At 33.3% G+C, this 24,937-nt stretch overlaps 2 protein-coding genes across 3 annotated transcripts; both read left to right on the forward strand.

Annotated features, from left to right (window-relative positions):
- The first annotated feature begins 1,563 nt into the window (after positions 1-1,563).
- LOC127798511 (elongation factor 1-alpha) lies at positions 1,564-4,700 on the forward strand. The gene is made up of 3 exons (XM_052332123.1): positions 1,564-1,626; positions 2,843-3,335; positions 3,439-4,700. The coding sequence occupies exons 2-3, from the start codon at positions 2,874-2,876 to the stop codon at positions 4,324-4,326; spliced, it is 1,350 nt and encodes a 449-aa protein (XP_052188083.1). The 5' UTR covers positions 1,564-1,626; positions 2,843-2,873; the 3' UTR covers positions 4,327-4,700.
- LOC127798510 (elongation factor 1-alpha) lies at positions 1,598-24,926 on the forward strand. 2 transcript variants are annotated; one of them, XM_052332121.1, is made up of 3 exons: positions 1,598-1,626; positions 23,072-23,564; positions 23,668-24,926. In XM_052332121.1, the coding sequence occupies exons 2-3, from the start codon at positions 23,103-23,105 to the stop codon at positions 24,553-24,555; spliced, it is 1,350 nt and encodes a 449-aa protein (XP_052188081.1). In that variant the 5' UTR covers positions 1,598-1,626; positions 23,072-23,102; the 3' UTR covers positions 24,556-24,926. The 2 variants fall into 2 exon arrangements, with proteins under 2 accessions (XP_052188081.1, XP_052188082.1); XM_052332122.1 differs by lacking the exon at positions 1,598-1,626 and adding an exon at positions 22,029-22,170.
- The last annotated feature ends 11 nt before the right edge of the window (positions 24,927-24,937 follow it).

The raw sequence follows: 24,937 nt of genomic DNA on the forward strand, positions 1-24,937 counted from the left end.
TTAGCTAACTGAACTAACTGAAATCTAAATTGAGTTAACTGAACCGATAACTGAAACCGAAAATCAATTGTGCAAAATCAGAAATTGATACAAAAATTGACATAGAAACAAATTGATTCACAGCAACAGAGGAGCAACGTTTGTGCAACCCATTTGTGCAAATGAAGGAATACACACAAGAGGGAATACAAATCCATTTACAGTGAAGAAGAACAGAAAAATGCAAACCCATTTACAATGCAGAGCAGTAGAAGAATAGAGGAAATACACAAGAAAGAATACAAATTCGTTTGTGGAAATACAAATGAACAACTCGTAGAAGAAAACATCAAGAAATTAACCCAACTGAAAGTCAAAAAAATTAAAAAAATCTTACAAAGCCTAACCTAACTGTCGATACTAACCTGTGTGCTCGACGGTCGATGGTCGTTGGTGTGGATTGATCGTCCAAGCATAAGGAAGGAAATGAAGAACAGTGATGAAACGACGTTGGTGTGGGTCTGACAAAGGAGACGAAGGGGACAGCCGGACCGCAAAGCGAAAGGTGGGCGCGACCGACTGCCGACGACGAAGGCGTCAAAGGCGGAGGTGACCTTCATTGATGGCAACGCACCAACAGACACAAAATCAATCAATTTGTGCGATCTGCTGGAGGCGCTCTCTTTCTCATTCAGTCGATCTTGGTCTCCAGATCCAAGTACTCGTTGTCTCGCGGAGGGGGGGGGTGTCGCTGGGTGACCCAACTTGGGTCACAGACTTATGGGCGGGTAATATCTTCGGTTCGAGGGTGGGCTCGGTAACTCGGTTATTCGGTTATTTTTGTATAAATAACCGAATCGAACCAAATAATTAATTTTTAAGAAAAAAATATAATCGAACCGAATTATTTTTTTAAAAAAATCGAACCAAACCGACCGAACTTGTCGGTTCGGTTAATTCGATTTACCCGAATTTCAGCTCACCCTTGAACACAATAGCTAATATTAATTTGTTAACGTTATCATTAACAAAATTTTATTGATTTAGGACATTATTTTTTCTTTTTATTTTTCTGCCAAGAGTAGCATGAGGATTTCTCAAGCAATTGTATTAAAAATATTTTAATATTTATATTCATTATGTAATTAAAATTAATACATGCTTGGATTCATAAAAAGCACGCCAACTTTATCATCTACAAAACATAATATCTTCTCTCAGAAAATAAGTCAGATGACAAAAATATGAATAATATGTCAGTATAATTTAATGAATTGTGAATTTAATTTTTTTATTTAAAATTTAATCTATAATTTACTTTTTCTTAGATAATTAAAATTTTTCTTAGATAATTAAGAGCACAAACATAGAGAGACGCAAACGAACGGTGATGCCAACCATGATATCTGAAAGGGCCGCCTCCAATTATCAATATCGGTCAATTAAAAAGATCATAAGGGCTTTTAAGTAAAATGACGAACACCGGAAAGCCCTAGCCGGCACGCTTATCGTTTATAAGAATGGAGGCTACCGAGGCTTTCCATTGCCCTAAATCTCCTATTTGCTTTACCCTTGGTCCTCTTACCCCTCTCTCCCCCCCCCCCCCCCCCCCCCCCCCCCCCTTGTGTTGCGGCTAGGGTTCTTCAGGTTTGTTCTTTCCCTGCTGTCTATTTGTTTAAATATCTTCTACGTTCGATCCTGTTTTTATTTGTATACGTATACATCTCGTTTATTCAATTGTTTCTGCTGTTTCCAAAATTTTCTAATTGTTGTCTGCTCTGATTCTGCGATCTGAACCGTTTGTCCTCTTTCCATGTAATTTATCATGCGTTATTTGTTGTGAGATGAATTTGATTGTTCTAGGTTCCTGAGACGATTTGGTTTCTTTTATTCTGGATCTGATTTTGGATTGCGAAGAGACTTCTAAAGTTGAAGCAAGCAATCCTTGTCACGTATATGAGTTAATTGTATATGATAATTGGATCTGTCTGAATACGTTTGTATTTATGTTGATTGAGTCCGTAGTGATTTCAATTTACATATTACATACAAATACTGAGGAGGTTGGAATGAAAGTTGTAGTGCCTGGGCTAACTGCCAGGTCTATTATTTGTTGAAACTTTAATCTTGTTTGGATTTTGTTAATATTGTTTCGATTCCTTCCATTATTCTTGGGATTAGGGCTTGGGTATACCTTAAACAGCTAAAATTGTAGAGCTTGTGCATACTGGTATATTTTGTTATTCATAAATTTGTGAAGCTATCTGCACGAGATTTGCTAGGCTTATTAATGGTATACTAATTTTCTTTTCTTATTAGTTGGAATGGTTTGTCTTTTTGTTCGCCCTTTTGGAACGTTTTTTATATACATATTATCATGTAAATGTGTAATGCCTGTTGAAATGAGTTTCATGTGCTAAATGTTTTTATGTATCCGATCTTCCAGTCCTTCAAATCCTAAAACTATTTTGCTGCACTCCACTACTGTAATTAGGTTCTTAACTTTGTTCATAGTGGGCGTTTTCTCAACTAGATCTGAGTACAGAGTGGATGTCATCAGGTCTCTTTTTCATGAGCTTTAGGTGGGATAGGGGATACTGCCCAATTGAGTGCTTGTTTTGTTATCATTGGTAGGAATTTGTTAAGGAAGCTCTATGGCTTTCCACTTCTTGCAAGTGTGCCATCCTCTCTGCTTGGTCAAAGGCTCAAAATCCAATTTCCTTGTGACATGATTTTTTGTTTTTTAATGTTATTATTTTGCTCTTCTTAACCAGTGAAGAATTTCAGTAAATTATAGTAAGTATTGTTTTGTTTACCAAAGCACCAAGCCTGATTTTGTTTTTTGAAATGTCCCTTTCCTCAGCAACTCTGTCTTGGACTGCTAAGACTCAATAATGGGTAAGGAGAAGTTTCACATCAACATTGTGGTCATTGGCCATGTCGACTCTGGAAAGTCAACAACCACTGGCCATCTCATCTACAAACTCGGAGGTATTGACAAGCGTGTTATTGAGAGATTTGAGAAGGAAGCTGCTGAGATGAACAAGAGGTCATTCAAGTATGCCTGGGTGTTGGACAAGCTCAAGGCTGAGCGGGAACGTGGTATCACCATTGACATTGCCTTGTGGAAGTTTGAGACTACCAAGTACTATTGCACGGTAATTGATGCCCCCGGACATCGTGACTTCATCAAGAACATGATCACTGGCACCTCCCAGGCGGACTGTGCAGTCCTCATTATTGATTCTACCACTGGTGGTTTTGAAGCTGGTATTTCCAAGGATGGTCAGACCCGTGAACATGCGTTGCTTGCTTTCACCCTTGGTGTCAGGCAAATGATATGCTGCTGCAACAAGGTGAGGATTTTATTATCATGTGGCACGTTCTGTTTTATGAATTCCAGTTTTGATATTCATTTAGCCTTGACGGTTAATTTGTTTACTTTGACTCGTTTTACAGATGGATGCGACAACTCCAAAGTATTCCAAGGCAAGGTATGATGAAATTGTGAAGGAAGTCTCTTCCTACATGAAGAAGGTAGGATACAACCCTGATAAGATCCCATTTGTCCCCATCTCTGGTTTTGAAGGAGACAACATGATTGAGAGATCTACAAACCTGGACTGGTACAAGGGGCCAACCCTCCTCGAGGCGCTTGACATGATCCATGAACCCAAGAGGCCCTCCGACAAGCCACTCCGTCTCCCACTCCAGGACGTGTACAAAATTGGTGGCATTGGAACTGTGCCAGTGGGGCGTGTGGAGACTGGTGTTCTGAAGCCTGGCATGGTGGTGACCTTCGGACCCTCTGGACTGACAACTGAAGTTAAGTCTGTGGAGATGCACCATGAAGCTCTCCAGGAGGCCCTGCCGGGTGACAATGTCGGCTTCAACGTGAAGAACGTGGCCGTGAAGGATCTGAAGCGTGGGTTTGTGGCTTCAAACTCAAAGGATGATCCTGCCAAGGGGGCTGCTAGCTTTACCTCTCAGGTTATCATTATGAACCACCCTGGCCAGATTGGAAACGGTTATGCACCAGTTCTTGACTGCCACACCTCTCATATTGCTGTCAAGTTTGCGGAGCTGCTGACCAAGATTGACAGGCGATCTGGCAAGGAGCTTGAGAAGGAGCCTAAATTCTTGAAGAATGGGGATGCCGGTCTTGTGAAGATGATCCCGACCAAGCCCATGGTGGTGGAGACATTCTCCGAATATCCCCCTCTTGGACGGTTCGCTGTTAGAGACATGAGGCAGACTGTGGCCGTTGGTGTGATCAAGAGTGTTGACAAGAAGGATCCTACTGGAGCCAAGGTCACCAAGGCTGCTGCAAAGAAGGGTGCCAAGTGAACCGTGCCGGTTCTGGTTGCCACTGCAGATGGAGCCTTCTATTCTTATTATTGTTGTTATTGTTATAAAAATAACTTGTGTCTGAAAAATTTTGTACTTGGTTGGATTGCCTTGGTAGTAGGGCGGTTGTGTTTTATATGTTGCGGTTTTCTGCTTTGTTTGTCGTGCAGCCAATCCCAGAATTGGGTGCTTGACCGGCGGTGGCGGGAACCTATTGCATGAGTCTCTGGTATCTTCTTTGGTCAGTGCCAGTCGTTGTGTTATTACTAGATTTTGTTTTGAGATTCTTCAGTGTTGCCGAAGGATCTCAAAAAGTTTTGTGGTGTGTTTTCTTTCTAGTATTTATTTCTATAATTGAGTTGTTGGTTTTTCTACTGCGATTCCTACTTATGCTTTTCTTATTAGGGGCGGCAACTGTTAAACAAACGGTTTGGTTGGTTTCCCAAGTTTGTTCTTTAATCATCATTAGATAATTTTCTAAACCCTAGATGTTATCGGCTTCGCTTCCCTAACCCTGAAGTTGGCATTTTCCTAAGTTCACTTTTAAATTTAGGATACATTATCTAACGGTATAGAAAATATAATCTAGGTTAGTGTTTGTTAATTAAAATATAGACTAAAAAAAAATAGAATATGAAAAATATTTTAAATAAAAATATTTTTATTATATTTAGTAACTTTTAAAAAAAAGTTAAGAGTTCTTATTTAAAATTATCTAAATAAATTTTTTTCTCTTTTTTTGGATAAATTTATCTTAAATTTTTTAGATAAAAAAATTATCTATATGTATTAACAAAAATTTTAAAATATTTTTTAATTTTATTTTAATTATTTTATATCTAATTTTATTTTAATATAATTTTATCTTACTTATTTTAATCAATATCATGAAAAGTCATTTTCAGACCTCTAAGCTATATCTATCTACTTGAGCATTAAAATGTGTTTAGTTGTAAAATAAATATTTTATATGTACATATATATATATTTATATATATTAAATATAAAATATATTTTTATAATTAAAACTTTGAGAAATTCAGAAGAGAGAGAGAGAGGGAACAAGATATTGTTGAAAGAGATGGCTCTTGCTACTATTTTTAAGTTTTCTTTTTTTAAGAAGAATTTAATTATACAACAAAAAATTAATATTGAACAACTTCAAGTTCTGTCTTAATTTTTATTGAGATAACATTTCTGTTTTGTATGTCTATGGAATTAACTCAAATATTTCAGAGATAAATAGAAAGATAGAAATTTAGCAACCGAATTACATTTCTTCATATACATTAGGAGTCCATTGATGAGAAGGGTTTGGGAAAGCTTGAACCCAATTCCTAGGTTGATGAATATGAGTACAATTGAAATTCTTGGGGAGTTATACATTCGTGCATTACTAAAACCTTTTACCATTTCTCCAATCTCGATTTCTTCTTTGATAAACTATATAGTCAAGAAAAATCATGAATCAAAATAGAATACAAGAGCTTGTGTTTTGACATAATTTTTCATTAATGTTTAAAAATTGATATAAAAATCCTTTTGCCAAAATAAAATCAATTTGGTAGCAACAATATACCACCTACTCATTAAATGTTTGCCAGTACATAAGGTAGAGGATCGAGTGTTGGCTATTATTTCAAATGTTTTGCTACAAAATTCTTCACTTATGTGATGTAAAAAAATTCTCTTTATTCTCCAGGTTTGATAAAAATTTAGGGGACATATATAGAACGAAATATATATATATTTTTTTATCTTATGCTCCAACCATGTTGAGTTAATGTGTTTTGATGATAAAATAACATAACAAAACTTTAATTAATATTTGAGTGAAGCACCATATTAAATTTATTATATATGTATTCTATTTGAGTAGAAGTTTTTAGTAATCCAGTGAATGTAATATGAAAATTAGCTTTAAATCAACTTTCAAATAATCACTCCAACATCCATATGGTAATAATTGAGTAGACAAATTAATATTTGAGATTATCACAATCGAGTATCTCTCAAATATATTAAGTACAAATTGAGTATGTGCATATCACACTCGAATATCTCTTTGACAATCTTAAATCGAGTGATTATCAATATATTCAATTATTCAAAATAACAATCGAGTGAGAAAACAAGCTAAAATATAAGCCTTTATGCTTGAACTTTCAAGTTGATTAAAAATGGACTAACAATCGAGTATTAGATAGGTTGCAATGAATCAAGTCTGTGGACTTCAACATTAATCAACTAAGTTTTATGCTTAATCAAACATCTTGCTTCTTAGTAAATTAGTGAATAAAGTTAGCACAAGGCTCAAAGAGAAAGAAAAGTAAAGATAGTCTTATTCCATCATAATCAGGTACATACAAAACCCATGCTTTTATATTGAGTCCAAGTAAATAGAATAGAAAGCTAGGAACAGAAAAAACGATGACCTAACTAATCAAATAAATAGAAAACCTCAACTAAGTGTTAGGTAATCTCAACATGCCCCCCCAAGTTGGAGGTTGTTGGGGACTCAACTTGGAAACAAGAATGTGGTGTTTAGCTGAGTTTAACGGCTTGGTAAAGATATCTACAAGCTAGTGGGACGAGGAAACATGTATTGGGGAGATAAAGCCCTCATTGTACTGATCATGCACAAGATGACAATCAATATCCAAGTGCTTGGTTCGTTCGTGAAAAATGGGATTCATTGTAATGTGAATGGCAGCTTAGTTGTCACAATGTAGCGAGATAGGACTAGATATTGAAATGTTGAATTCCTTTAGCAAGTAAGAGATCCATAAAAACTCACAGACTGTCGAGCCCATACTGCGATACTCTATCTCAATAGAGAAACGTGAAACTATAGACAATTTTTTTGTTTTCCAAGGCACCGATGCATCTCCAAGAAAGACACAATAGCCTATAAAGGACATGCGAGAAGAAGGACAAGAGGTCCAATCTACATCACAATAAGCCCTGAGTGACAAACTATTAGATGCATGATAGTATAAGCTCTTAGAAGTAGTCCTCTTTAGATACTTAACAACTTGAAAAACCAACTGCAAAATGAGGTTGATGGGGGTTGTTCATGAATTGACTTAAGTGTTGAACTGCATAGCTGATATCAGGTCAGGTTAAATTGATGTAAATGAGATTAGCAAACAATTGACGATATGTTATTTGGCCCAATCTACATCAACTTGTTTCGATTTGTTATTTCATCCATTATATGTGTTGCTCCACAAGTACAAGGAGGCAGTGGATCCACTATTGCAAGTTCATCCCATAGCTTCTTGAGTTGAGTATAGTACTCTGAAACTGAAGAATTTTCTTGTGCAATAAGAAATTTGTCGTTGAATTTGATAGACTAGAGGGTCATTACTTTCTCCGAATCACTCTGCAATTTTATCCCACAGCTCGTTTGACATAGTGGTGTACAGAAAGGCCTCGACTAAATCCTTTAAGATAGTATTGAGAATCTAAGACTAAACCATATAATCACATCTTTGTCAAATCTAAAACAATTTTGATCCTTCCTTAGGAGCTCGAATTCGTCCATTAACAAAGCCGAGTTTAAGCTTTGTTCCGAGAGTCATTTTCATTGCCCTACCATGGTCTATAATTTGTACCATTTACAGGAAAAGAGACCAGCAATATACCTGGATGATCAGCACTGTGTAGGTGCATTGGATCTCCTTTCGTTTGAGTCATAACTCTATTGTCAATGACTCCTTCAAATCTCTCCATATTGTCATCCATTTTGATGACAATTTCCATAGATCTTAGTTAATTGAGTATAGGAAATGAGTCGAAGAGTACCTGCACCTTTCAAGTAAAGCAAGTTGATGAAGTAATGAAACACTAGGGCCCTATGTTCTAGTTTGATACCATGAAGAAAGTCAGCAGAGGGCTCAACATGGAAGAAGAAGTAAAAATTGTCTTATTCCATCATAATCAAGTACATACAAAACCCTTGCTTTTATATTGAGTCCAAGTAAATAGAATAGAAAGCTAGGAACATAAATAACAACCACCTAACTAATCAAATAAATAGAAAACCAATCAAATAATGGCAGTAACTAATTTCTAGCAGAATCAAATAAGAGTTAGGTAATTTCAACAAGTAGGCTTATTCCAATAGTCAAATACTTTATGCAGAACAAAGAAAATATCTCTCTATCTCATCTTTCAAATTGACTATCAAGTATTTAATACTCGGGTGATAACATGATCAAATTGAGTACCAAGAATGTTCAATCGAATGTTCCTTATAAAACGTATTTACTAATCGATTGTAAGGTATTCGGTATTCAAGTAGTGTTATTCATGCAATCGAGTATATAGTATGACTCAATCAAGTGAATTTGCTTGAACATAGAGTGAGTCTCTGTATTCCAAAAAGTAATCGACTGAGTGATTCATGCAATCAAGTAAAGCTTATGCTCAATCGATTACATCTAAAATTTACTTGAATATGTGCTTATCCAATCCACTATCTTATTTTTCATTTGAGTATCTATGTGATGAAATTAAAAAATATAGTTGTTAACTAGCCGTTACTCAGAAAAGTGCAAGTACATTGTCTCAACCGTTTGAGTTTTATCTCATCATTTAATGCGGTCTGATTGTTTTTTCTTTATAATAAATTGAAATATATATTTACATATTTTGTGCAAAATGCTTTATCATTTTATATGTATTTTTGTAAACTTATTTGACTATTATTAGTCAAATCAAAGAAGCTGTTAAGAATTGTAGGTAATAAGCATTCTAAATTCAGACTCAATTTCTATAAAAGGCCATGAACTGCATGAGATTATATTGTTGCTGAGACACAACCAATTCAAGTCTATAGCTTCTTGAGTGTTTCTCATGATCATATTCTTCTTGCTCAAATCATCATCTAGTTATTCTTCATGAAGATTTTTAAAACTAAATATTGTCAAGAGAGTGGTGTGCTTTCATTTTTTTTTAACCCTTACACTTCTCTTGTAAAATCCCTCATGAGTTGTATCTCTTATTCTTTGAAGGTTACCTTGTTGTGAGCTTACACTTTAGCCCTTTTTTCAACAAATGGTTATAAAAGTTCTACCTAATCCCATAAAAAAAGTATGTAAGGTTGTTACTTTCTCTATAAAAATAGAAGTTACTGCTAAACCTGAAAAAATAGAGGTTTCAATTTACCCTATAAAAATTGAGGTTCCAGCTGAACTTAAGGGTTATAACTGATCCCTTGAAAAGCTATCCATTTAGTGGATAATTAAAATTCTTGATGAAGATTAAGGTAGTGGATGTAGACCCTTTGGTTGAACCACTATAAATGCTCTATCTTGTATTTGCTTCTTGTTTCCTATCGTATTTGATTTTCATTTGCTACATATTTTCATATCATGACTTAAGTTTTGTCAATGGATTTCAAACATAAATATTTTCTTATGAAATATGAAATTTGAAATCACGAGTATTTTGTCATTGTTAATCATTATTCTCAACAATAGTTTCTGTTTGGTTATATTCTCACAAAATCAGTATTTATATGTGAATTTCAAAATTAGTAAAAAAAAATTAAAACACCCAATTCATTCTCCTTTTAGGTGCACACTTCTAAAGGCAACTTACACATATGTTTTGACGTAAATTAATCTTAAAGTATGATTTTAAATTTTGGGTTTTGCTTTTTTAAGTTCTTTATGATGATTTACAATGAAGCTTCTCTAAAATAGTGTATTGCCTTTGAGTAACTTATTTCTTATCATTTTTTTCTAGTTTTTTCATTATTCTTATCACTTTATGTTTTAGTTAGCACTTTTAAATGGAGGCATGGCTAATTTTTTTTTCTTGTCTTTTTGTCATTCTTTTAGTTAAAGATCATTAAAATCTTTAGAATTCATAATATCTAACATCTATATATATATATAAGAATATTTTTAAATATCTATTGAGAAATTTGTATTTTGATTTATTAAGAAAATAATTTTTGAAAAAATTTAAATAAATAATAAAATATATTTTCAGTAAATTTGATTTATTGATGATTTTCAAAATATTTTGAAGTACTCTTTAAGTTCGATAATTTTATACTCTACTATATTTTCAAAATATTCGAGTATATGTTCATATTAATCAAGTATTTCATAAAACTTGTGAGAACCAATCGAGCAACCTCTTTGTGTTAATTGAGTAAAGCTTTTGTGGAAAATCCAATCAAGTATGCTTTGAATCTAATCGAGTAATTCTCAAATCATTTTTAAATTAGTCGATTACATGTATTAGTTTAATCGAGTAAAAATATTTTATAATCGACTATCATAATCTCCTATTCGAGTATATTATACATATTTATGTCTTTTCAAAAATTAATCGAGTATTAATCTTTTGTATTTGAGTAAAACTTTTTGATAATCAAGTATTTTTGTGTCAAATCTTTTGAGCATCTTTTTAATCGAGTAAAGATTTCTTGATAATCGGCTAATGCAATTTTATATTCCAGTGAATAATCTTTTTAGTCGAGTAAAGATAGATGGGATGTTGACTGAGTTTCTGCTCTTTAGTTTAATCGACTATCAAGTGTTTGCACTTGAGTAAAAATCTTCAATAGTAGAGTGAGCTTAGCCTTGTAATCAAGTGGATAATGCTAGTTTTTGTGGCTTCTATATTAGTTGAGTAAGGACTTTTTCATACTCGAATAAGTCCTTCATATAATTGATTACATAGTATATCCAATTGAGTAAAAATTTATATTAGTCAAGTAAACCTAAAATTTAGTCAAGTATCGTCTGATAGATTTTGAAAAATATAGTCATTTTGAGAGATGTCAAAGAGGACATATTTTAACTATTAGAGCTTTATTTCATTATTTTTTGAAGTCTATTTATGTTCTCTTATAAAAGAATGATAAAAATGTTTATGTATGGTGTGCAAATGCTTTTATCTTAATATCATATATATTTTTATATACTAATTTGACTATTATCATTCAAATCAAAAGAAACTGTGTGTAATACCCAAAATTTTATATTGAAAGTATTTTAGAATTTATAGAATTTTTGGGCCAAAATGCAGTTTTTCATACATTAGGGCCAAAGTGCTATTTACGAATCTTGGTCAAACAATGTTGAAACGATTGTGGCAAAGGTGAAACTTGGGGGATAAAATGTGGAAAGGAAGTTAGGGACTCGTAAACTCAAGGGATTCGCGAAACAAGAATCGAAACAGGATTTTATATGCATTCAGGTCTAAGTGCAATTTATTAATTTTGGCCGAGAGAGGTCAGAAAGATGTTTTTATGAAACTTTGGGGATGAAATGAAGAATTTGAAACTCATGGGTCTTAATGGAATTATTGGAAAACTCAAGGGTTTTAAGGAAGGGTCTAAACTGTAATTAGAAATTAGGTATGGGACTAAAGTGTAAAAATCAAAAGTCAAGTGGAAAACTTGCAAAATTCTGGCTAGTCGCACTGTCACCGCTGACTAGCCACCTGCCGACGTTGGGAAGGTCGCCCAAGGGGTCTAGGAGGTGCTCTAGACCATATGATAAGTTGATTGGTGATGGCCACTAGCCAAGATCGGTCATGATTTGAAAGAATTTAATGGTGGAAATGACTGGAAAGTTTGGTCGGCAAGTCATGGCATTTTTCTCATGATTCAAGGCTACTCGAGCCATTTAGTGGCTAGATTTGTAGCTTAAGGGTGAGGTAAACTCGAGATTTGTCAAGTTTCGACTGGAATTTGCATATAAATAATGCATCCAAGGTTGAAGGTTTTATTGAAGTTGAAGCTTAGATTCGTGGTGTTTTAGAGAAAATCGAGTGTTGTGGATAAGAGAATTTTGTTCCTCGTGTTGTGTAAAGTTTTTCTGGAGAGTTTGGAGAGGTTTGGTATAGATTTAAACTAGTTTCAAAGAGTTGGTCGAAAAATCAGGCTTCGCCGGAGATCGACCTGTAAACGACCATTTAGGGATTTTTTGATGACTACTTCGGGCATCTGAGGGTATCCCTAGGTTCGGCTTGAGGTGTACTTCAATGGGGTGGAGAGAAATCAACCATCGAAGACAATTACAGGTTGCAGTCTCGTGTGAGAAAATAACCCACTTGAGCTACATGTGCGAATTTCACACGCAACACATGCATTTAGCGAGTGAGAGGGCGTGAGGTATGAGGTATTTTTGAAATTATTTTTAATATTTTTAGAAAATTATTTTGGAAATTTTTGTGAAAAAATATTTAGAAAAATGTTTGAGAAATTATTTATTGTGGAATTTTGAAGAAAAATGGATTTATGGAAAATAGGAGAAAATAAGAAAATTTGAAAAAATTAGGAAAATAAGGAATATTGATTTCCTTGGATAAATCGTTAGTTAGGAGGTGATTTGGCCATCAGACTTGAGGATTTACACAACATTTGAGGTCAACACGTGTTTCGAGATTACAACGAGAATTACTATTCAAAGGTGAGTGGTTTGATCCTGTACTTTATTTGATTTCAAGAAAACGGTTGTGGCATGTGAATGGTTTGCCTAAATGCTTTTGTTTTATAAGCATATTGTGCATATTGAATTTATTACATAATGCATTAATTATAAATGTTTTGCAAAAATTGCATGGCATGTGGTTTTCATGACAGTAATGTGTTTGAATTCATGTCAGTTATTGTGTCCATTGGGATGGGATATGGTTTTCTTGAGAATTGGGCAATATTAATGTCAATTGTATGTGGAAATGGATTTTTCTCGGGTGACGTCAATGTGCACCCTTGAGGTTAAGTATGTCGGGGTAAGATCAATCTCAACTGTATGTTATGGAATGGATTTTCCATGGGCGAATGCCGATGTGCATCCAGGAGATTAAGAATGCTAGGGTGATTTCTCAAAGTTGACGCGTTGTGTTATTTATATGCCATGCTCATGATCATACATGCATTATATGAAATTGTTTCATACCATTACTTAGATGATTCAACATCTAATTTGAGTTAAACACTTGGAACATTCAAACGTTCCAGACGAGGGTTGTAGCGAGGGCAATGGAGTGGTCAGCTAGGGACCGAAGGAGAACAAGCAGGATAGTTGTTATTTACATTTTTAAAGTCATGTAATCTTTATCGTGGTTAGAAGACATTATGTATAAGCTATTGTAGTAATCTATGATATTCGATCTTGTTGATTTTCAATGTTTAATGATATGCTTTACTTAGCTTAAGCCTATTGGTCTTGTTAGCTAATTAGGCAGGAGTAAGGTTTTGGGATTTTTGTGAGCATATGAAGATTGTTCTTTGAAACACTGAGTGTGTCGAACTTATGTATGAAAAAAAAATCCTGGTAATTCCTTATAGTGACTCGCCCAGCGAGGCAGGGTGTTACACTGTAAGTATGTGCAGATAACATGTGCTAAATTTAAGTCTCAAAACTTCTATAAAAGGCATAGTGTTACACAAGATCAAGGTGTTGTTGTCCAGTAATGTCGAGCTAACCTAACCTAGACACAACCAAGCTGAATACAATTTTCAGGCCAAAGTTTGTTGCTTGAGTAATAATCTTCCATGATCATATTTCTTCACTTCATGGTTAAGCCTCATGTAGATCTTCTTGAACCATTAAACAAGAACAAGAGAGTAAAGTGCTTTCTTCTCACTTTTCTTGTCGATTCTCTTTTGTGTTGTATTTCTTATTCTTTGAGGGAATCCTTGTTTTGAGCTCTCCTTTTAATTTTTCTTTCCAACAAGTGATTGTAAGGGTTCTACCTCATCCCTTGAAAAGGTATGTTGGTTTTTGCTTTGTCCATAAAATTAGAGATTATGCCTCATCCTTGAAAGGCAGTGGTTACAATTGAGCCTCTTGAAAAAGCCAGGGTTACTGCTTAGCCCACAAAAGCATAGGTTACACCCGCTCCTATAAAAGCTAAGGTTCCTACTTAACCCATAAAAAGTTAAAGTTTCAATTGAATTTGCAGAAACTGTGTATAGGTTGTAGTTGATCCCTTAAAAGCTAAATTCATTAGTGGATATTTTTAAAATCCTTAGTAAAGATGTAAGGTAGTAAATTAGACTTTTTGGCTAAACCACTTAAAATTGTTGTATTACGTGGTTTGCTTCTTATGTTTTGAAGGTAATGTTTTTCACTTGTTATACAATGTTTACTCATTTGAATTCAACTCATCAGTATCAACCATAACAGTTTTTGTTTTCATTGCAATCATAAAAGATTTTTTAAACATCATTGCTTTCATACATATTTCTCAATTGCATTTGTTTTCTATGAGATTTGAAGGATAAATTTTAGAAAAGCAAACTGATTCTTATTGCTACCATCATAATAGTTTCTTTATTCTTTTTTTTTTTTTCAAATGCAACCAAATTTGTGTCTGTGTGTATATATATATATTCTATGTCTTAAATATGTTTGGAATAATCTTTATGAAAATGTATTAATGCATATAAACTTATATTGAATTGCTACAACTTATTTTGTGTTATAAAAAAAATATCTTTTCAAATCAATCATATTGCGTATTTTCTTTAATGTTGCAAAAATTTTAAAATACCCAATTCATCTCCCTCTTGAGTGAACTTTCAATTGGTATCAGAGTAGGTACTCTATATTTTGGCTTAACTGCCAGGAGTGATCCTTAACCATCTTTGAGTTTCATTGCTTTTAGAAGGCAAACCTTTTGAGGTACTGCTTCTTATCTTGATGGCATTATTTTTAGTAAATGAGACATAATATTTTCCATCTATTTGATCATTTGGGCTTTTTTTTTTATATGAATTGGGTGATTTTAATGTATTTTGATAAAATCATTTTCTCTCTCTGTTGCATACTTATCTATGAAAATGTGTTACCAAGTATTTGATTCAAACAAAGTTTTGAATATGGGTTTATTTGTTCTAACATTTCTATGAAAAGAAGTTGTAGCACAAAAGCAGTTCTTCTGAGAAATATCATTCATGTAAGTACGCTTAAATAAAAAATGAAAAAGAGAAGATAGTCTCTATTTCTACATTTGTTATCAATCATGAGCAAAGTGCATAAATGATAATGTTGATGAACCTCATGAATATAGCTATGTTATGTGCTCTCAGGGAAAGCTGATTTTGAAATATGCTTTTCATCATATATGTGTTCAAAATAAGTTGCATTATTTATTGAATATATGTTTCAAAATGGATTTCATATCAAATCTTTTCTCTTGGCATATGAAAATCAAATTTTTGTTAAGAAGCTATCATGACATAGCTTGAGTTTATTATGTTATATCCTTATTTTTAAAATTAAAGAAGATTAGGTCACTCTACATGTCTATTTAAAATCTCTATGTGGACCTAAGATGATTATGAGCTTGGTAAAGGGTCATCCTTATTTGATTATTATCATACTAACCCTTAAGTACCCAAGAAAATGGGTATCCAAAATGTCCTATATGTGTTTTATAATTTCAGATCTAAGAAAGACAATGTTCAAGGATGAATCTGCTGAGCTTAGTAGAAGAATCCTCTGGATCCAGTCGAGGAAGGTCTCACAAAGCTAGTAAATGCATCAAAGAAATGATCTTCTTCAAGCAGAAATGAAATGCTAAAGTGTGTATTTATACTCTCTACATAACTATCTTTAGCAAAATTCAAATATAATTGACCTTTTTATAAGTGTGAGTTCAAAAGATATGTTATTAGCAAGTTTTTTAAAATTGATTTCTCAAAGATCTTCAAGAATATTTTGTTCTAATGACAGATGAGAAATCATATTAATATCTTCCCAAATTATAAAGTTAAAATCATCATCTATTAAGGGGGAAGATCCTCATTTTATTGTATTTATATTTTCACTGTATGTTACCATTTCTACTCATTTATTTCAGCTTCATTTTTAGCCATGCCTTATTGAATTAATATTTCAATTTATAGTTCCTGTACTTTAATTTCTGTATTTAATTTATGATGGCTTCATTATTACAGATCTTTTAATTTATGCTTATTTAGTTTACTGTTACCTATTTATATTCAATTCTTAATTAATGCTCAGTGTAGCTCATCCTGCATTTCTATTATCAATTCTTATTCATTCATAAAATATTAGGTTGCTTTTTCTTTACTTTTCAATTTTTCAGTTTTGAGTTTTGAATTTATTTTCAGTTTTCTATTTTAGTAGTCTATTTTTAGAAAATTGAAAATGTATTCTCTTTGAAATTTTGAAAATATTTTCTTAATAATATTTTATTCAATAAATTTGATTATTTACTAAATTAGAAATATTTAATATTAATATATTATTAAAAAATATATACATTTTAAAGTTAATGAATTTTGTAATATTTTTTCCCATTAGAATAATAAAATATGAATAAATAAATAAATAAATAAATATGTTTTGATTTTAGAGTTTATTTTGGATAAAAATACTTAAAACAACTTTTTGTTGTTTTGAGTTTTCTTTATAATTTTTTTTATTTTTTAAAAACAATAAAGAGAATACGTTTTTATTATTTTAGAAAATTGAAAACTGAAAATAACTTGAAAACAGTAAAAAGAACACAACCTTAAACTACGTTCTCTTTACTTTTTAATTTTTAATTTTGAGTTTTGAATTCATTTTCAATTTTCTGTTTTGATAGTCTATTTTTAGAAAATTGAAAACGCGTTCTCTTTGTCATTTTGAAAAATTATTTTTCAAAACAGAAAATTAGAAAATGCGTTCTTTTTGAAATTTTGAAAAAAAAAATTAATGATATTTTATTCAATAAATTTGATTATTCAATAAATTATAAATATTTAATGTTAATATATTATTAAAAAAATATATACATTTTAAAGTTAATGAATTTTGTAATATTTTTTCCCATTACAATAATAAAATATAAATAAATAAATAAATATATTTTGAGTTTAGAGTTTATTTTAGATGAAAACACTCAAAAAAGTTTTTCATTTATAAGATGTATTTCTACTAGGTTCAAAATTAAATCTAAAGAAAACTAGGAGTAATATTGATCATTACTCGAATAGGTTTTTAAGATGGGTGTTTGTTGAAGGATACCTATAAGCACCTATAAAGAACTCAATTGAAGCTCAAATTGAATATATGATAGGGTTATTCAGGTCATCGAGATTTATGAAAAATCTTCTAAAAATTAAATCTGATTTAATTCAAATGATCATTTATATTTATGATTGTTTATTTTATGGAGTTTTGAATTTATTTTATTGTATTTCATGTACAGTTGTTTAGTTAATTTCTTTATCATTGTTCACTCTTAGCATTCAATTTCTTGATCATCTACATTTCTATTTTTTGTGCAAATGATTTATAATCATTTAAATTTATTGTTATTAATTTCTACTTTAATTTAAAGTTATCTGTTTATTCTTATGCCAAGCTCAAACTTAAAGTCGTTGGAAATTAGATAAGTATGGGTTGTTCTCTTTGTGTTTCAATTTTTAGTTTTTAGTTTTGAATTTATTTTTAATTTTGTATTTTGTGTTTATTGAAAACACATTTTTTTTATCTGTAACGTTTTTCGCGTTTTAAAAATTTTGAGCGTATTTGTGATAAAAATAATTAAAATGATTTTTTTTTGTTTTGAGTTTTTTTTTTACAATTTTTTTTCTTATTTTTGAAAATGTAAAAGTAAACATATTTTCATTATTTTAAAAAAATGAAAAGGGCCTGAAAATAACAAAGATAATAGAACCTAAGGTTGCGTTCTCTTTACTGTTTTCAAGTCATTTTTAGTTTTCAATTTTCTAAAATAATGAAAACGCGTTCTCTTTGTTATTTTTAAAAATGTATTTTTGAAAACAAAAAAAAAATTGTGAAGAAAACTCAAAACAACAAAAAGTTGTTTTGAATGTTTTCATCCAAAATAAACTCAAAACTCAAAACATATTTATTTATTTATTTATTAATATTTTATTATTGTAATGGAAAAAAATATTATAAAATTCATTAACTTTAAAATGTATATATTTTTTAATAATATATTAACATTAAATATTTATAATTTACTTAATAATCAAATTTATTGAATAAAATATCACTAAAAAAATATTTTCAAAATTTCAAAGAGAACGTGTTTTCTAATTTTCTGTTTTGAAAAATAATTTTTCAAAATGACAAAGAGAACGCATTTTCAATTTTCTAAAAACAGACTATCAAAACAGAAAATTAAAAATGAATTCAAAATTCAAAACTGAAAATTGAAAAACAAAGAGAACACACCCTAATACTCTTTACTTTTCTTATTGACTCTCAAGATATGTGTTTATCGAATGATAGCTATAAACACTCAAAATGATTTGGAAATTCAGATTAAGTATATGTTAGGATTAAGCCTAGGATAGTTATCTTAGATTATAAGATTTATGAGGCAATGATTTTAGGATAGCATCAAAATTGCCTAATATTGAGGAGTTTGGATATATAGTCTTTCTCAAAAGGTAAGAAGTCTTTATGTCAAAAGCTAAAATTGCAATATATGTAGCAAGTAGTTTTAACTGCTTTAGTCCAAAAGTATGTAGGCTAGAAATTCTCTCAAAGCATGGTAGGAAAACTATTTTCTAGGATTACAAATCAAGCAATTAAAAGATGACATTTTTATCAGCCAAACCAAATATACTAGAGATATTTTAAAGAAATTCAATATGTCTGAGGCAAAATCCACAAACACCCCTATGAGCACATATATCAAAATACATAAAGATAAAGGTGAAAAATCTGTGGATTAGAAGATGCATAAAGGGATGATAAGATCTCTTTTTTATCTCACTGTCTCTAGACATGATATCCTCTTTAGTGTGTCATATGTGCTAGATACCAAAGTGACCCTAAGAAATCCTATTTGACTCTTGTTAAAAGAATATTTAAGTATTTGAATGGATCTCTATCTTTGGGTCTATGGAATCCTAGATCTTCTCCCTTAGAGTTTCATGTTTATGTTGATACTGATTGTGTTGGATGTGAAGTAAATAAAAAAAGCACAAATGGCACATGTCAATTGCTTGAAAGTATGTTGATCTCATGGGCATCCAAGAAGCAAAATAGTGTGTCCACCTCTACTACTAAAGCTGAGTATGTATCAACTATTAGTTGTTGTACTCAAATTTTGTGGCTTAAACAGCAATTGAAGTATTATGGAATTAAAGTGACTAGTATTCCTATCAAATGTGACAATTTCAATGCTATCAATTTATCTAAAAATCGAGTGCATCACTCAAAGACCAAGCACATTGAAATAAAACATTATTTTATAAGAGATCATGTGCAAAGGAGTGATATAATTTTAGAATATGTGCCAACTAAGAGTCAATTAGCTGATATTTTTACTAAATCATTGAAGAAAAATCAGTTCTTAAAGATTAGGACTGAATTAGGAGTTAATGAAATTTGAAGTGAGAAAATAGTCGATTGCATAGCAAAAATAATTGAGTAAATTTGATTCATAATCAAATATATTAGTTCTTTGATCGAGTAGGATCAATCTTTAATCGAGTAAAAGTTATGCAATAATAGAGTAAAATAACATTTTTATCATTATTGATGCTATATTATAATTAGGTTGATTGGAGTCCAGTCTTATTTACTATAGGATCGAGCTTGCTGTGCATTATGCTAGGTAAGTAACACATTACCCCAAACAAATTTGTAAATAATTATGTAAATTCTCTTTGATTATATTTAGATAAGAGTCTATCATTTGAAATTTAAGATTTACTATTTGAATACACTTTCTTAAAGAATTTTACATTTAGATTAAAATAGGTCATGAATTTGAATCCAAAAAATATAATAATTTAAAATAAGCCTAATCACCTTATTTATTCTGAATTTTTTGTCAATTTTTAATTTAATCATGTTTTGAGAATTGCTTTGATTTATGCCTAAAACCTTAAGATTAGTTGCAATTATATCCTAATTTATTCTGACATATGCCTCTACTGATGTAACAAGATGAGATGGCATGCTGATGTATCTTAATGCTAACTCATCAAGCCTACCCATTCAAAACTCTAAAATAGATATTCGTTGATGTGGCAAAAAAGACCTACAGGGTGGTGGCTTCTTGAAGACTTTGAGGAATTTCCCATGCCGAAAAGGGGTTGTAGTTGAGGTAAATGACTTGGAGTGATGTCAAGGTGGAGAAGAAATTAGCGAGAAAGGAAGGGAAATTGTTGTTTGAGAAGGAGATAATGAAGCGAGTTGAGCCTAGCGAGACTGGGGGCTAAGCCAGTGAGTTGGTTGGACATGACCTCAAATCACTTCAAGGTGGTGAGGTTTGCGAGGCTCATTGAGAGGGACCCGTCAAGCCCTAGTGCCCAATTTGGACTTGGGTAACCTTGGTCACTGTTGCATCCAACGTGCTTCCAACTATAGAGGTTTGACCCAATCCACCCAAGAGAAGTTGATAGGTTCAACGTCACCCTCAACTCCAACATTGTTGTCATATTGCTGAAAGGTTGTGAGACCGAAGAAGATGTTGCCGCCAAGGAAATCAAGGATTTTACCTGTGATGTTCATTTATGTGGTGGAAGAGACTTGTAGGACAGTGGCTTCTCGGAGACTTTGAGGAATTTCCCACACCAAGAAGGAGTTGTAGTCAAGGTAAATAGCTTGGAGTAACGTCAAGTTGAAGAAGAAATTGATAGGAAATGAAGAGAAATTGTTGTTGTTGAGAAGGATATTCCAGAGCAAGTTGAGCCCAACAAGACTAGGAATCGACCTGGTGAGTTGGTTGGACTTGACCTCAAATCGCTCTATGGTAATGAGGTTCGCAAGGCTCGTTGGGAGGAGGACCCTATTAGGCCCTGGTGCTTGATTTGGACCCGAGTAACCCGATCAAACATTGCAGCCAACGTCCTTCCAATTGTAGGGGTCTAACCCAATCCACCTGAGAAAATTTAGTGAGTTTAGCATTGCCTTTAGCTTTAGCATTGTCATCGCTATGCTTGAGCTCGATTAGTCATGGACTGATTCCAAAACCCATATTAGCATGCCAACTCAGAGAAAATTAGCGAGAAACAACGAGACAATCGCAAAAAACGACACTAAGATTGTTTTGGAGTAGGGCAAATAATGCTACATGAATTGGCTTGATGAGTTAGCATTAAAACATATTAGCATGCCAACTCATCTCGTCACGTTAGTTGAGACACATATTAAAGCAAATTAGGATTACAATTGTAATTAATCTTAAAATATTAGAAATAAATTAAATCAATTCTCAAAATAAATTAAATTAAAAATTAGCAAAAACTTCAAGGTAAATAAGGTGATTAGGCCTTTAAAATATCGCTATTTAAACACAATAGCTAATATTAATTTATTAACCTTATCATTAACAAGATTTAATCTTTTCATTAACAAAATTTTATTGATTGAGGACATTATTTTTTTTATTTTTCTGCCAACACTCAGCTAGATAATTTCTAAAGTAATTGTATTCAAAATATTTTAATAATTATATTCATTATGTAATCAAGATTAATACATGCTTGGACTCATAAAATGCATTCAATCCTGAATCAGTAAAAATTGCAAAAGCTAATCATGTCTAAAAAATAAAAATTATTTTTATTTATTTATTTAAAAAATATATTTTCAATCATTTAAATAAATTAATTACACTTTATAATCATTTTACTCGTTTCGATCCTGTCCGTCAGTCACGCCCCAATCATCGATCTCAGTCAATTAAAAAGATATTAAGGGCATTTAAGTAAAATGCGGACACCGGAAAGCCCTAGCCGGCACGCTTCTCGTTTATAAAGAATGAGGTTACTGAGGCTCTCTGTTGCCCTAAATCTCCTCGTTGCTTTACTGTTGGTCCTCTTACCTCTCTCCGTTTCCTTGTGTTGCGGCTAGGGTTCTTCAGGTTTGTTCTTTCCCTGCTGTTTACTTGTTTAATTATCTTCTGCGTTCGATCCTCTTTTTATTTGTATACGGGCATATCTCGTTTATTCATTTGTATCTGCTGTTTCCAAAATTTTCTAATTGTTGTCTGCGCTGATTCTGCGATCTGAACCGTTTTAGTCATCTTTCATTGTGATTTATCATGCGTTATTTGTTGTGAGATGAATTTGATTGTTCTAGGTTCCTGAGACGATTTGGTTTCTTTTAAATCTGGATCTGATTTCGGGTTGCGAAGAGACTTCTAAAGTTGAAGCAAGCAATCCTTGTCACGTATATGAGTTAATTGTATATGATAATTGGATCTATCTGAATACGTTTGTATTTATGTTGATCGAATCCTTAGTGATTTCAATTTACATATTACATGCAAATACTGAGGAGGTTGGAATGAAAGTTGTACTGATTTCAGCTTCATGTGCTAAATGTTTTTATGTATCCGATCTTCCAGTCTTTCAAATCCTAAAACTATTTTTCCGCACTCCATTACTGTAATTAGGTTTTAAACCTTATTCATGGTGGGCGTTTTCTCAACTAGATCTGAGTACAGAGTGGATGTCATCAGGTCTCTTTTTCATCAGCTTTAGGTTGGATAGGGGATACTTCCCAATTGAGTGCTTGTTTCGTTATCATTGGTAGGAAAGCTATTTGGGTCTTTTGTTAAGGAAGCTCTATGGCTTTCCACTTCTTGCAAATGTGCCATCCTCTGTTGGTCAAAGGCTCAAAATCCAATTTCCTTGTGACATGATTTTTTGTTTTTTAATGTTATTATTTTGCTCTTAACCGCTGAAGAATTTCAGTAAATATTGTTTTGTTTACCAAAGCACCAAGCCTGATTTTGTTTATTGAAATGCCCTCTTCCTCAGCAACTCTGTCTTGGACTTCTAAGCCTCAATAATGGGTAAGGAGAAGTTTCACATCAACATTGTGGTCATTGGCCATGTCGACTCTGGAAAGTCAACAACCACTGGCCATCTTATCTACAAGCTAGGAGGCATTGACAAGCGTGTTATTGAGAGATTTGAGAAGGAAGCTGCTGAGATGAACAAGAGGTCGTTCAAGTATGCCTGGGTGTTGGACAAGCTCAAGGCTGAGCGCGAACGTGGTATCACCATTGACATTGCCTTGTGGAAGTTTGAGACTACAAAGTACTATTGCACGGTGATTGATGCCCCCGGACATCGTGACTTCATCAAGAACATGATCACTGGCACCTCCCAGGCGGACTGTGCAGTCCTCATTATTGATTCTACCACTGGTGGTTTTGAAGCTGGTATTTCCAAGGATGGTCAGACCCGTGAACATGCGTTGCTTGCTTTCACCCTTGGTGTCAGGCAAATGATATGCTGCTGCAACAAGGTGAGGATTTTTTTATCATCTGGCACGTTCTGTTTTATGAATTCCAGTTTTGATATTCATTTAGCCTTGACGGTTAATTTGTTTACTTTGACTCGTTTTACAGATGGATGCGACAACTCCAAAGTATTCCAAGGCAAGGTATGATGAAATTGTGAAGGAAGTCTCTTCCTACATGAAGAAGGTAGGATACAACCCTGATAAGATCCCATTTGTCCCCATCTCTGGTTTTGAAGGAGACAACATGATTGAGAGATCTACAAACCTGGACTGGTACAAGGGGCCAACCCTCCTCGAGGCGCTTGACATGATCCATGAACCCAAGAGGCCCTCCGACAAGCCACTCCGTCTCCCACTCCAGGACGTGTACAAAATTGGTGGCATTGGAACTGTGCCAGTGGGGCGTGTGGAGACTGGTGTTCTGAAGCCTGGCATGGTGGTGACCTTCGGACCCTCTGGACTGACAACTGAAGTTAAGTCTGTGGAGATGCACCATGAAGCTCTCCAGGAGGCCCTGCCGGGTGACAATGTCGGCTTCAACGTGAAGAACGTGGCCGTGAAGGATCTGAAGCGTGGGTTTGTGGCTTCAAACTCAAAGGATGATCCTGCCAAGGGGGCTGCTAGCTTTACGTCTCAGGTTATCATTATGAACCACCCTGGCCAGATTGGAAACGGTTATGCACCAGTTCTTGACTGCCACACCTCTCATATTGCTGTCAAGTTTGCGGAGCTGCTGACCAAGATTGACAGGCGATCTGGCAAGGAGCTTGAGAAGGAGCCTAAATTCTTGAAAAATGGGGATGCCGGTCTTGTGAAGATGATCCCGACCAAGCCCATGGTGGTGGAAACATTCTCCGAATATCCCCCTCTTGGACGGTTCGCTGTTAGGGACATGAGGCAGACCGTGGCCGTTGGTGTGATCAAGAGTGTTGACAAGAAGGATCCTACTGGAGCCAAGGTCACCAAGGCTGCTGCAAAGAAGGGTGCCAAGTGAACCGTGCAGGGTTTGGTTGCTTCCGCAAATGGAGTTTACTATTATTATACAAATAAATTGTGTCTTAAAAGCTCGGTATTTCATTATATTGCCTTAGTTAGGCTGTCGTGTTTTTTGTGTTGCAGTTTTATTCCTTCTTGGTCTTGCAGCCAATCCCAGAATTGGGTGCTTGATCGGCGGTGGCGGAACCTATTTCACGACTCCCTGGTATTTTTGGTGCATGTCTTTTACTAGGTTTTATTTTGAGGTTCTTTGGTTTCCTGAAGAATCTTAAAACAAATTTTTGTGCCTTTTCTTAAAGGAGTCTTTATTGCCATATTGAATTGTTGGGTTCTTGCGAAATTTATCTGCTGCATTTGCAGGTTTTGTTTTGTGGTGGTAA

The sequence above is a fragment of the Diospyros lotus genome, chromosome 3 (assembly GCF_014633365.1).
Source record: "Diospyros lotus cultivar Yz01 chromosome 3, ASM1463336v1, whole genome shotgun sequence".
Lineage (NCBI taxonomy): Eukaryota > Viridiplantae > Streptophyta > Magnoliopsida > Ericales > Ebenaceae > Diospyros > Diospyros lotus.

Bases quoted from the DNA above. Each gene is read 5' to 3' on its own strand.
- LOC127798511 (XM_052332123.1), top strand. From the start codon at position 2,874: ATGGGTAAGGAGAAGTTTCACATCAACATTGTGGTCATTGGCCATGTC. The intron at 3,336-3,438 runs GTGAGGATTTTA...CTCGTTTTACAG, and splicing joins TGATATGCTGCTGCAACAAG to ATGGATGCGACAACTCCAAA.
- LOC127798510 (XM_052332121.1), top strand. From the start codon at position 23,103: ATGGGTAAGGAGAAGTTTCACATCAACATTGTGGTCATTGGCCATGTC. The intron at 23,565-23,667 runs GTGAGGATTTTT...CTCGTTTTACAG, and splicing joins TGATATGCTGCTGCAACAAG to ATGGATGCGACAACTCCAAA.